This window comes from Macrobrachium nipponense, chromosome 2, assembly GCF_015104395.2.
Source record: "Macrobrachium nipponense isolate FS-2020 chromosome 2, ASM1510439v2, whole genome shotgun sequence".
Lineage (NCBI taxonomy): Eukaryota > Metazoa > Arthropoda > Malacostraca > Decapoda > Palaemonidae > Macrobrachium > Macrobrachium nipponense.
Window position 1 is genome coordinate 114,057,889 of NC_087201.1, and position 14,965 is coordinate 114,072,853.

Genomic DNA, 14,965 nt, shown 5'->3' on the forward strand with positions numbered 1-14,965 from the left:
AACTCTTGGACCTTTTAGGCATGGTGAAAAACTAAAAACACCGCAGAAAACACAGAGTTCAGTCAAGGCTAGCGAGCATGAAAAAATGCGACCTTATAACGTGCAAGTTTTATAGGCAACTGTTGGCCAGTGGGCCGCCACGCGCTGAGCCTCATGACTCATGATGTGTGCTTTGTCTTGTCTAGGAATAACTAAGAAGGTGCTAATTAGGATATTATTGACATTATATATTTCATTTCAAAGGAAGTTTTCGTAACATATATCACAAAAACTATACCAGACTAAATCATTTGCGCTACTGGTGTTTTGTGGGTTTAAAGTTATTGTTACATTTGAGGCCATAACTAGAAAAGTAAGGCGAATTTTAGCATAATACTTCGTGGACACATTCTTGAATGCTCTACAAAGCCATAGAATTTTTTTCAGCAAATCGAATATGTTTCATATTTTTTGGGTTTTTTAGGCAGCCGATCCATTTAGTCCAGTATAATTTTTACTATTTAAGAACAAATAAATGCTTATGCTAGCCTTGTGAGAACTGAGAACTAGTTTGTTGTAGCTATATTGATATTATATTTTATTGACTAATAATGCTTATATGAGATGTTCTAAAAATAGTCATCAGATTGTATTTGAATATCTTTATAATTATTTGAAGTAAAATGTACATCACATGTTTCACAGTAGTGTCGATGTTCATATCATACTGTAACTAAGCATGAAATGGCCTTCACAGTATAACATTCAAGGTCTTGGAAATGTCCCTCCTTTAGATTGTTATTTTAAGTACAGTATATGTTTTCAAGGTTACAAGTCCCATGTATAAGCCAGCAAGAGTTGACATAAAACCTCAGAATAGAAGATGCCAAGCAACGCAATTTCTTGAATAGGTAGTTGCATTATAGTTTCACATAATTAACCCTTTACTGCCGACTGGACGTATTTTACGTCTACATTTTTGTCTCTCGTGTGCCGACTGGGCGTATTTTACGTCGACTTACAAAAGTTTTTTTTTAAATTCACGGAAAAATACTTATAGGCCTATCAGCCTAAAACTTTTGAATCACGCGCCTTGGGGGATGCTGGGAGTTCACGGATCAAGGTGTTGTTTTGTTTACAATCGTTACGCAGGCACGCAAGCGCGAATTTCTTTCTTATCCCACTAAAAAGTATCTGTGACACATCTCGGAAATTATTTCGTCACTTTGACATAATTTTTGTACCATTGTAAATTAGCCGTTACATGAAGTATTATATATGAAAATGTGCGCATTTTTATGTAGAATACAACAATAAAATACTCATGATTGTAGCTTTTATCAGTTTTGAGATATTTTCATATAAATAACGATAATTGCCAAAATTTCAACCTTCGGTCAACTTTGACTCTACCGAAATGGTCGAAAAACGCAATCATTTGCCTTCATTTTGCAACAAATTGGACTTCTCTAGCACAATATTTCGATTTATGGTGAATTTATGAAAAAACTTTTTCCTTACGTCCGCGTGGTAACTCTTCCAATAAATTTTTTCGTGCGATTGTCCTAATGTTTGCACCATTTTAAATTTGCCGTTACATAAAGTTTTATATATGGAAATGTGTGCAATTTCATGCACAGTACAACTAAAAACAATCCATGGTTGTAGCTTCAATGAGTTTTGAAATATTTTCATATAAATAACGATAAGTGCAAAAATTTCAACCTTTGGTCAACTTTGACTACTGAAATGGTCGAAAAACGCAATCGTAAGCTAAAACTCTTATATTCTAGTAATATTCAATCATTTACCTTCATTTTGCAACTAATTGGAAGTCTAGCACAATATTTCAATTTATGGTGAATATATGACAAAAAAAAAAAATTTTTTTTCCTTACGTCCGCGCGGTAACTCTTCCGAAAAAAATCAGAAATTTTTTTGTGCGATTGTCGAAATGTTTGCACCATTTAAAATTAGCCGTTACATAAAGTTTTATATATGAAAATGTGCGCAATTTCATGTAGAATACAACGAAAAATTATTTAAGGTTGCAGATTTTCTTTTTTTAGAAATATTTGCATAAAAATCACGTTAAATAGAAAAAAACCACGTTCGGTCAAATTTGACTCTACCGAAATAGTCGAAAAACGCAATTGTAAGCTAAAACTCTTACAATCTAGAAATATACAGCCATTTATCTTCATTTTGAAACAAATTCGAAGTGTCCAGCACAATATTAAGATTTATGGTGAATTAAAAAAAAAAAAAAAAACTTTCTTTCCCTCCACGCGCCGATTCGCGGCCGCAAATCTCCGAAATGCGTACGTCGCATTCTCCTAATATTTGCTCCTTTTCATATTAGGTGTTTTATAGAGTTTCATATATGAAAATGTGTGCAAATTCATGAAGAATACAAACAAAAATATTTGAAGGTTGTAGCTTTTTTTATTTTTGCAATACGTATTTGCATATAAAAAATATATATATAAAAATTTCGACATTCGGTCAACTTTAACTCGTCCGAAATGGTCGAAAACTGCAATTCTAAGCTAAAACGCTTACAGTATCGTAATATTCAATCATTTGTCTTCATTTTGAAACAAATTGGGAGTCTCTAGAACAATATTTAGATATATGGTGAATTTTTGAAAAAAAAAAAAAAAAAAAAAATTTTACGTCCGCGCATTACGAATTCATGCATCATTTTGTGATAATATTTTTTCTGTGTTGCTTTGATAATTTTACAATGTGTTATATATCAAAATGATCGCAATTTAGTGTACAATACAACGAAGAAAAAAGTAACTCTTTAGCTTTAACCGTTTTTCAAACAGCTTGATTTGAATACAATTATGTATGAATTTATTTTTTTTGTCGCTACCATATATTGCATTATTTATATATGATAATGATATTTCCTTCATTTCTGATGGTTGCATACTAAACTTCAGGCAATGAAAAGAAAAAGGAGCCAAAAATGAACTCTTAATCTTGAAAACTAAGGTCTCTGTGATTTTTTGAAAAAATTATTTTTTCCGCTTCCGTGCTCACTCCAAACCCGCCTCTGTATACGGGAGACGTTTTGGTTTTTAGGGCTTAGGCGTAAGAGGGTTAGGCATCTCAGCCACAACCAATGGCATGCATATGGTACACACACCATCCACCCACAGTTTCCAACAATACAAAGCATTACCAGTATCAACAGTGATATATAGGGAATCACTACTTAGTAACTTTGCCTTTCGATCCCCACATGTTAAAGGTGCTTTGGCGTCAAGCTTGACCTGAGCAATTCTCAGAAAAGGGGGAAGGACAATGGCAAGGGGAATGCAGGTTCTGACATGATTGTAGTGTGTGTTCTGCTAGCCTCTTGCAGGTTGATCACACCCAGATTCAAGATAGACAATAATTTATGGGAAAATTTTTTTTTTTTTGAAACGCACCTTGGGTTGTGCGCGATCTGTCGCACCTACCCAAGTTTAATGCCACCTTTTCCCATCAGTGTGCAAGCAGTCATCAGACTGAATGGATGGATGGATGATGGCATACAATAGACCGTTTAAAGTACTTTGAGTGCTGGAATGGTAATTTTATGTGCAGTGGTGTTGCACTTAGATTGGGATGGTCTTTCACATGGTAGCACCTTCCACTGCTCTCTTAAGTGCTCTTTTAATTAGCCTATACTTTCTCTGAAGATATTGTAGCTGACATTCTAGTTTGTTGACTAGGACTTGTGTGTTACTACACTTTAATATATTAGCTTTATGAAGTTTTGTTTTGATTGATCCAACAGAAGTATACAGATTGTCTTCTATGATTTTGACAGGTTATATGTTAACCAAGTCAGCAGTTGACACCTTTTTTCCTTCAGAAAAATAAGAATTTTTTCACCCCTTCTCTCTCCTCCAGCTTTGCCTAGGTAGGAGGTAAAGGGAAGAGAATGGGATGGGAAGGTTACTATGTAACTGTCTTAGTATTTCAGCTGCCACGTATCAAGAACTGCTTGTCATGCCTTTAGCAATAGCCTACAGGCAGCCCTCAGTTAACAACAGGCCCCCAGGAATGCAACACCAGGGGTTGCATTCCTGGGGGCCTGACACTAACTGAAAATCGTTGCTAACTGAAATTCAAAAGTCTACAGGCACCACAATCCACCTGAAGGTGTCCTAGACTTGTTAACGATGCTTTAGACAGTGTCACAGCCAGGTATTTTGCTGTAATATGTGATAACTAATGAAAACTTGGAATTTCATTTGCCTATCATTTACTGTGGCCTGCATGGTAGTTAAACAACTTTTTAATGTCAGATTTGATGAACTTACTGGTAAAGCTTGGCCTAGTATGTGAGAGAGAGATAGGCAGAAAGTCACTTCTTTCAGACTGCAAACGTTTCCTCCATCTCTTTATTTATCGTATATTCTAGTTAAATAAGTTAAAAAAGCAAGCCAGAATGATAAAAGTATCATTAATAAGTTTAAAAAAGCAAGACTGAATGATGAAAGTATCATTAGTAACGTTTAAATCATTGCTTAACTGCTACAGCCATAAACAACTGAACAGTAGCAGTTGTTTTCACATAAGAACTGAACTGAATGTGATGATAAGTGTTTGCTTGCATTTCAGCCATTGTACGATGGTAAAAAATTACTGTAGTTATGTTACAAATGAATTTAAGTAGAACAGGACTTTAATATTTTTGCACCATACCGTTATTTGCTTTGGAAAAAATATTGGCAAAGAAATATAACACTACTAAATTTAAGCTGCAGTTGTAGCTGAACCTGAGAATTTAAAAAATTTTCACAATGCTAATGACTATAAATTACCATGCATCAGCAACATGGATGAAACTCAATCACAAATAATAGTGGAGAAAAAAGTATTTTAATAAAAAATACTGGCTATGAAAGAACATTTTACCATATGGGCCTTGAAGGCTCGAGGAGTCTCCGAATGATACACAAGTAGGGGCTTCACCTTGCAATCCCCACTGGCGTTCGAAAAAAGTGCGAGCGTAAGCCTGTCTTTTCATAGGCTTATGCCCAGGTAGCTTCTTCTCTTCCTGCGTGATGTACGTCCGCCGAAGCATTTTTTTCCAAAAAAGGCCAGTCTCATCACAGTTGAAGACTTGCTGAGAACTGTAGCCTTCGTTGAGTCATCTTGTCGAACATCTTAATAAAGGCTTCGGCCGCTTTCGTGTCCGAGCTGGCCGCCTCCCCATGCCGCACCACCAAATGGATGCCAGTCTGTTTATGGAATTTTTCGAACCACCCATGAGAAGCCTTGAACTCTGGGGTTGGTGTCGATGTCCCTTCTTCTCCATTGTCTTCGTCCTGGGCAATCAAATCGCCGAAAATAGCGCTGGCCTTGTGGCAGATTGCCGTCTCCGTTATCGTATCGCCAGCGATTTCTTTGTCTTTTATCTAGACAAGAAGCAGCCTTTCCATTTCATCGTGCATGTGGCTCCTCTTGCTGGACAAAATAGTCATGCCCTTGGAAGGTGTAGCTGCTTTGATGACATCCTTCTGCTTAAGGATGGTGCCTATTGTCGACGAATTTCGGCCGTATTCCTTGGTGATCACACTCAATCGCATACCAGCTTCATACTTTTTAATTATCTCCATCTTCCGTCTCCAAAGAAAGCATCCTCTTCTTTCCGTGAACTTCAACTTTCTTGGGACCCATGACTACGTATATACTGTAAGTAATAATGTTATGTAGTATACGTATGTAGTAAAGTTCTCACACAACACGATAAAGTATACTACAACAAAATCACTAACGAATTAACGTTAATAAACGAAATCGTATAGAACAAACAAATTCCGCGTGCTTCCGATACCGATGATGCCGCGAAGTGGCCGAAAGAGCACGCCGCTATGTAGATGCATCGTGGGGTCATGGGAGAGATGCTGACCAATAGGAGAGAAGGATTTTATGGCGGTGACTAGCTTCAGGAACCAATGGGAGAGCGGGAGGATGGTGGCGAGTCTTACTCAGTTGGCGGCGCGCGAGTTTTAAAATTGTTATCGGTGGTCCGGGCGAATCTGACTTTACAGTAACAACCTTTCATATCTTGAACAATTTTCGTATGTACAAAAATCTTCGTATTTGCTTCCGTATCTCGAGTTTTTCGTAAGTTGAGCCTTTCGTATCTCGAGGTACCACAGTACATTACTTTTATGGCCCATATATTCACTAATGGAAACTTTTAGACAGGCTCAGGTCAACGATTGTCGGTTGCTCATGAGTTAGTTGTAATCTTAACTTCAAGAGGGCATGTTGTGCTTCTCTTTCTCCCATGATGTCTTTTTATATGCTCATAAATGTACCCAGCAGTTGGTGTTTTAGTTCTTATCTTTTATGATAGTATGTCAGTTATAATTGTAATTTTGTAAAGGAAAGTGCTCCACACATGGTGTGCAGTAGGTATTACTGAAGGGTTTTTGCAGGATTCCTTCAAACCCTAGATGCACTAATTTTTAGCCTTCTTTACCTTATCTCCATCCCTGCTTTCTTTTTTCTGTTTACTGCTAAACTGCATCCAGTCCTTTCCTCCATCTTGCTGTTACTAATTTGAAATTGTTGGTTTTCCCCCTGCAAAGTCACCTGTGGATTCTTATACTTCATCTCATTTATTTTCTGGCTTTCTTTTGTATAGCCGTCCAACCTTTATGACTCACTCTTCACTTTCGTAAGTGTTGAATGTCTGAAGGTGCCACCGTACCTGGCTTTATAGCCTGAATTTCCTAATTTGTTCATTCTTCAGTAAAGTGATGGGTTTGTAATTTTGTAAGACAAAATAGACTATGTTGAAGTTATGAGTTTGTGGCAAAACAAATTGCCTAATCGCAGTGAGTTAGTGTTAAGTAGATCATAAAAAAAAGTAATAATGTAATAGGAATTGTGTAATGAACAGCCTTGGTGGTTGTGTTCCATACATAATAAATTAATTCCATGTATGTATCTTGAAGCAATAGTGTATTTATTTTTCTATTGAAAGATAATTGGTTTAGCAAATGCTAAAAGAAAAGTAAAGATAGATAATGAGGAATTATGAAATGGTACGTTTGGTTCTAGAGGGAAAATATTTTTGTTTTTTAGGATCGACTGTTGGCTGAACTTCTGAAACGTCAGAAAGACTGGATAGTAAATTACCATGAACATGATTCTCTATTAGAAAATCAGACTAGTGAGGAATTAACAGAAGAGGAGCGTAAGGCTGCATGGGAGGATTATGAAAATGAGAAGAAAGGTTTCTGTAAGTGTTTAATTTTTTTAGGTCAACAATTAGTAGTAAAATATTACTTTTACATTTTGTAACTAGCTCATGATTTGAAAAGAATTTGTTTTAAAAGTGTGGTGAATTAGTACAGTCGTCTCAAGTTCATAAGTGATTGTTCCATCATAGCAAAGATTTAACTGTATGTGCAGTATATCAGGATAGTATATGTTATGGACAATTTCGTAAACTTTATAGTTACATCATGGAATGTTTTACTATGATTTCATTTGTATAATTAGAAAGCTTTTAATACTTGACATGTTTATTTTTTAGTAATTCACCAGCGAAATACTGTTATGCCTGTTGTTGGAGCTTTGGCAATGGCTACACAAGGCATGCACACTCAGCAAGGTCTGCCATCCCTTTCATTGGCATCCTTCAGCTTTGAGGGTGTTGTCAATACAATCAAGGCACAGGTAATTGTTTGTCACAATGTTCCATGTTTCCTTTCCTGTTCTAGTAGTATCATGATTATACTAATGTGCAATAGTCATATATTTTTCTTATAGATAACTTTTAGTAATGTCTTTACTTATTCTACTGTGAATATAGTGTGGTGTGAAATAGGGTAAAACATTGATGAGACTTACTATGCTCTTCCCCACATAGGTTAGTGAAATTTTTTATTATAATTATTTTTTTTCAGAACCCACACCTTAGTCAGAATGAACTCTGTGAAAGTGTTGTTCTTGCTACAAAGCAAATCCAAAGAATTCATCTCAACCACTATCAAAGAGTGCAAGGGATGGTTTATAATGTAAGTTATTTGTATTTATAGTAGTGCATATTATGGTTTGGTAAGGTATAAATTTTTTCCATGTTATGTTTTGTATATATATAATTTTGACAGTGCATTGGAGTAAAGGTATTTTAACACTTCAGTTTTTTATAGCTTAGCTACTGTTCATCCTCCGAGGAGTTACAGTCTCGTGGTCCCCCCCCTCAGGGCTCCATAAGACAGACCAACCAATCTTGTAGAATTCTCTTATATTTGGTCTCGCCCAGCATAGTGCTTGTTGGCACTGATAGAATTTAAAGGACTTGGAACACCAGAGTTCTACCTCCTCTCCAAAATGACTGCCTTGGTTTTTCCTTCATCCTACTCACACGTGACAGTAGCATGCATGTCGACTGTCTTTCTCATTACACTGGTCTCTCACGAGTTCACATCCCCAGATTTTGCTCCAGAAATAGTGTTCAACAGCTCATTTGTCAATCATCATAAAATAACTCAAGCTAAACACAATGTTTCAGGACCCAGTGGAAATTTTTAGTTCCTTAGAATTTTAACAAGTAGTCTCATATTTGTTAAGATTTGGGAGCCAGTAGGTCTCGTGCAAGAAGAGAAGTGTGGAGCTGAATGCTAGGCTACACTGTAATTGCTGTGCTGTTTTTTCCTGTCTTACAGAGTGATGATTAGCATCATGCAGTAATATTAGACAATTATGTTTTTGAAACTCTCAGTCAACGACTTTTTTAACTTAGATAGATAATTTGAAGTTACTGAATGATTAATTTGGGTTAGCCCACTTTGTGTTTACGAAACATAGCCCTAATAGTAGTTCTCAATCATGGTGTTTACTAAAAGCTGGTTTATCCTTTCTAGTATTCTGTACTCTAAGTGGATTTTGTTATAAAGAAAGTTCCATGGTTATTCTTTATATCAGGGTTCTTTTCAGTTGTTAAAAGAAATTCATTCATGTTAATCATCTTCCAGTGGGTATTAGTACTCACTCCATGGATACTGATGCCACAGGGTTGAAAAAATTATTGTGGAGCTTGTCATTTTCCTAGGGGAATGGAGAGCGTTTTACAGGAAGAGGGAGCATCGTAGAGTTTCTACTTATCCTTCCTGGGAGGGTTTTTTGCAGCCTCATTGGGACGGTTCAGCTTCGGCATACCCCTCTTTCAGAAGTGTTCCCTCAGCTTCAGGTCTTCTGCTGTCTCCTTCCTTTTCTTCCATCGATTCGTCGGTGGAAGTATCAGGAATTACACCGGATGAGATTGTTTAATGTAGCCCCTCTCCCGCAGGATATACGTAATGTCCTTCTCGAGAGGGCGGAAGCTAGGTCGTCGTCTTCCTTTATTTCAGATTCTGAATCAAACAAGATGGGGTTGGTCATAGCAAATCAGCTGTTTCTGACTATGCAGTTTTACACAGCAAGTAATACAATATTCCTTTTTCAATATGTTGTACGTATATGCCAATGTGATGTCACTATCGGTGGAGTAATACCTGTTGGAAGGAGATCCCCATGAATGTATCTTTTAAATCCCAATATTAACCCTTAATGGATGGATTGATTCTCAGGAGTAGTAACAGGTTTGGGATGGTGGGAAGGATTGATTCTGTGGATAAACAATATTAAGTGCCATTGATTTAGAAAGAATCGGGCATGAAAGAGGTGCCAATACTTCTATAGCCCATAAATTCACTAATGGCAACTTTTACACTGGCTAAAACCACAAATCAGGTGTCTCAGGACTGGTTCTGCTTATAACCTCAAGGGGAATGTATTACGTCTGTTTCACACGCCATCTTTTTGTAAATTTGCTCGTAAATATAATGTGGGGTTGCTGCTGTGTCAGTTGTAAATGTAATTGTACAAAGAAAAGTGCAAAGAAATATTAGGAAAAACTTAATCTTTGTTCTTGGTAAATGTATGTAAATATTTTTCAACAAATATGCTAAGAATTTGTTACTGATTTTATTTATCTGTTTTGATATTGTGTGAGTAGTAATTATAAACTTCCATAATAAAATAAAATTATTTTTTAGAAAAAAAACATATATAAGTTGGTAAAATTTACGATAGTCTTATAAAGGAGGCTCCATAAGGGGTTGTAAATAGTCCTTTTCAACTTCTCGTGGAAGGTAGGGAATTTTTTTTTTTTTTTTTTTTCACCATGGGCATTTTTATAGCTTCCTCTTTCCATTGATGTGTTTTTTCATAAATTGGCCGACCTCAAAGTTTACCCAGCCTGAGGTGCTGCATATCTATATACAGGCCGCCCTCGGTTAGAGGCAGGGGTTCCGTGCCCAGCTGCCGACGCTAAGCCATTTTAAAGTCTATGGCTGCCGCACAACGCCAATTGGACGTATTAAACGTTGATATAAATTGTCTGTTGGGTGCCGATTGGACGTATGGTACGTCGATATAAAAAAGTTTTTTTTTTAAATTTGCAGAAAAATAGTTATAGGCCTACTAGATGAAAACTTTTGAATCGCGCCTTGAGGGATGCTGGGAGCTTACGGATCAAGGAGTTGTTTTGTTGACAAGTGTTACGCAGGTGCGCAAGCGCGAATTTCTTTCTTATCGCACATAAAAGTATAAGCGACACATCTCAGAAATTATTTCGTCACTTTGACATCATTTTTGCACCATTTCAAATTAGCCGTTACATGGAGTATTATATTTGAAAATGTGCGCAATTTCATGTAGAATACAACAATGAACAACTCATTGTTGTAGCTTTTATCAGTTTTGAAATATGTTCATATAAATAATGATAAGTGCCAAAATTTCAACCTTTGTCAATTTGACTCTACCGAAATGGTTGCAAAACGCAATTGTAAGCTAAAACTCTGATATTCTAGTAATATTCAATCATTTACCTTCATTTTGCAACAAATTGGAAGTCTCTAGCACAATATTTTGATTTATGGTGAATTTATGAAAAAAAAACTTTCCTTACGTCCGCGCAGTAACTTCCGAAAAGATCATTAATTTTTTTGTCCGATTGTCATAATGTTTGCACCATTCTAGATTAGCCATTACATAAAGTTTTATATATGGAAATGTGCGCAATTTCATGTAGAATACAACTCAAAACAACCCATGGTTGTAGCTTTTATCAGTTTTGAAATATTTTCATATAAATAACGATAAGTGCCAAAATTTCAACCTTCGGTCAACTTTGGCTCTACCGAAATGGTCGAAAAACGCAATTGTTAGCTAAAACTATTGCGTTCTAGTATATTCAATCATTTACCTTTATTTTTCAACAAATCGGAAGTCTCTAACACAATATTTCAATTTATGGTGAATTTATGAAATAAACTTTTTCCTTAGTCCCCGCGGTAACTTCTGAAAAATTCATAAATTTTTTTGTCCGATTGTCGTAACGTTTGCACCATTTTAAATTAGCCATTACATAAAGTTTTATATATGAAAATGTGTGCAATTTTATGTAGAATACAACAATAAACAACCTATGGTTGTAGCTTTTATCAGTTTTGAAATATTTTCATATAAATAACGATAAATAGAAAAAAATTCGTCCTTTGGTCAACTTTAACTCGACCGAAATGGTCGAAAATTGCTATTGTAAGCTACAATGCAACAAACGGGAAGTTTCTAGAACAATATTTCGATTTATGGTGAATTTTTGAAAGCGGCTTTTTTTTACGTCCGCGCGTTTAGAATTCATGCATCATTTTGTGATATTTTCTTTGTGTTGCCTTTATCATTTTACAATGTGTTATATACCAAAATGATCGCAATTTAGTGTACAATACAAAGGAAAAAAATTAACTTGTAAGCTTTAACCGTTTTGTTCACAGCGCGATTTGAATACAATTATATATAAAATTTTGTTTTCGCGCTATCATAATCCCATTATTTATACAGGCAGTCCCCGGGTTACGACGGGGGTTCCGTTCTTGAGACGCGTCTTAAGCCGAAAATCGTCGTAAGCCAGAACGACGCTTGGAAATATGTCTTAAACTAATAAAAAGTTATAAAAACCTTACTTGTAATCCTTTGGTTACACTACATGTTGTTTCCAGTAGTTTTATGTACAACCTGGAGTTATTTTCATAAAAGAATGCTGGTTCTTGAAGGTAAAAACTATTGTAATCCTCTGGTGACACTACATTCTTGAAGTTTTATGTACAACCTGGAGTGATTTTGCCAAATCTTGAGGGCTACAAGAACAGCTGATTACTATTTACGTATCATATAGACTAATTAAAGTAAACGTATCTTTAAATAGGCTTATATATTATTATCAACAAAACTTTTCCTGCCATGAGTCAGAGGCCGTTTAATGAAACTAACACTTCTCTGTCCTATCTGTTCAGAAAATAAACGTTACGTCAATCCCCGAGACCATTGTTGCCAAAGCGTCTCTCTCTCTCTCTCTCTGATCAAATTACATTGGAACCTTGACATATGATTGCCCTAATATACGAATGTTTTGAGATACAACAGAAAATTTGCGAAAATATAAGCTTTGATATACAACGAAATATTTGAGATACGATTTTGCGATGAGTGTATAGGCGACCGATAAATGGCGTTCAGTCTGTTTGTTTGTTGGTGCTGCATGTTAACATGTCGTTGTTTAGTTTGTTGTATTTGCGCCTATTTTTCGTGTTATTTTGTCTATTTTATTATTAACCATGGGACTCAAAGCTAAAGACAAAGCAGGCGATAAGAAAAAACCCAAGAAAATTATTTCGATGGAAGCAAAACATGAAATTATAGCAAAGCATATCGTCGAGTATGGTCGAAATCCTTCTACAATATCCACGATCATCAAGCAGAAGGAAGCTATAAAAACTTTCCAAAGGCATCACCATTATTTCTAAACTACGAACTGATTAAAAAAAATAAATAAAAATTAGTTTAGCAATGTTATTTCATTTGTGTTTATTACGTAGGTATTAGTGTACATACGTAAATAAAAAGAGAACAAATCGTTCCCTGCCACCCTTCCCTACCTCCTCCCCCTGCTGGTCTCACGTCATCTTTCGTTGTGGTAAGTAAAATTCCTTTCTTTTTTTTAATTGATTTTATTAACATTTATTATCATTTATCACATTGCTATGTTATTTTATCATTATGTGTGTTATTACTCGTTTATTTGTGTATAAATTGTGTATATTATATGTAATTTAGCTGTGTTTAGGTGTGGTTTCATACCGCTAGAACGGATTAATACATATTACATTATTTTAAATGGGAAAAAATGCTTTGAGATACAACTGTTTCGATATACGATGATGGTAACGAAACAAATTAAATTCGTATGTCAAGGTTCCAGTGTACTGGATAATGTCTCTCTTTGGATACTTCGATTTTGCCAAATCTTGAGGGCTACAAGAACAGTTGATTACTATTTACGTATCAAATAGACTAATTAAAGTAAACGTATCTTTAAATAGGCTTATATTATTAGTATCAACAAAATATTTACTGGCATGAGTCAGAGGCCGTTTAATGAAACGAACACTTCTCTGTCCTTAACTCGGAGCGTCGGAAGACGCCTCTCTCTCTCTCTCTCTCTCTCTCTCTCTCTCTCTCTCTCTCTCTCTCTCTCTCTCTCTCTCATCAAATTACTGGATAATGTCTCTCTTTGGATACTTGGAATTTGCGTTGTAATCTAACCAGAAACTTCGTTTTGTAACTTCGTTTTGTTATTATTACTGGAAACAAGCAATGATATTTTCATTATTTGCACTTTTGGACTGTTATATGTAAACTTTGCGCACCGCAAGCTAGTATGTATTCATTCGCTCGGAAACTATTCCGCATATGAGGCGTCACTTAAAAACATCGAAAAATATGACATATAAAAAGTGTCGAAAATCATCATAACCTCAAAATTTTTGTTGTAATCTAACCAGAAACTTATTTTTATTAATATACTGTGCTAAACTATAAAGGATTTTTATCATAGCATGCGTTTTTTAAAAGCGTCGTTAACTCGGAGCGTCGGAAGCGTCAGCGTCGTAACCTTGGAACAAGCGTCGTAACCCAGGACAGATTTTTCCATTGAATATTTAACCCTCTTACGCCGAAGCCCTAAAAATCAAAACCTCTCCTGTATGCCGGCGCCGGTTTGGAGTGAGCGCGGAACCGGAAAAAATAATTTTTTCAAAAAATCACAGCGCGCTTAGTTTTGAAGATTAAGAGTTCATTTTTGGCTCATTTTTTTTTCATTGCCTGAAGTTTAGTATGCAATCATCAGAAATGAAAAATAATATCATTATCATATGTAAATAATGCGATATATGGTTGCGAAAAAAAAAATTCATAGATAATTGTATTCAAATCACGCTGTGCAAAAAACGGTCAAAGCTAACGAGTTACTTTTTTTTTCGTTGTATTGTACACTAAATTGCAATCCTTTTGATATATAATACATAGTAAAACAGTAAAAGCAACACCGGAAAAATATTATCACAAAATGATGTACGAATTCGTAACGCGCGGACGTAAAAAAATGTTATTTTCAAAAATTCACCGTAATTCTAAATATTGTTCTAGAGACTTCCAATTTGTTTCAAAATTAAGACAAATGATTGAATATTACGATACTGTAAGATTTTTAGATTAGAATTGCAGATTTCGACCATTTCGGACGAGTTAAATTTGACCGAATGTTGAAATTTTTTTATATATATTTTTTTTATATGCACATATTTCAGAGATGGAAAAAACTACAACCTTCAATTTATTGTATTCTTCATGAATTTGCGCACATTTTGATATATGAAACTCTATAAAAAGGCTAATATGAAAAGGAGCAAATATTAGTATAATGCGATGTACATATTTCGGAGACTTGCGGCCGCGAATCGGCGCGCGAGTGAAGGTAAATATATTTTTCAAAAATTCACCATAAATCACAATCAAATTTGTTTCAAAATGAAGAAAAATGACGGAATATTACTTGGCCGTAAGAGTTTTAGCT

General features: G+C 35.5%; 1 protein-coding gene across 1 annotated transcript in view; it reads left to right on the plus strand.

The window, feature by feature from the left end:
• Positions 1-14,965, plus strand: part of LOC135220917 (transcriptional regulator ATRX-like) — a 507,237-nt gene that overhangs the window by 438,084 nt on the left and 54,188 nt on the right. The window contains 3 exon segments of the mRNA XM_064258551.1: positions 7,084-7,240; positions 7,538-7,680; positions 7,911-8,021. Of these exon segments, the coding sequence (XP_064114621.1) occupies positions 7,084-7,240; positions 7,538-7,680; positions 7,911-8,021 (411 nt within the window).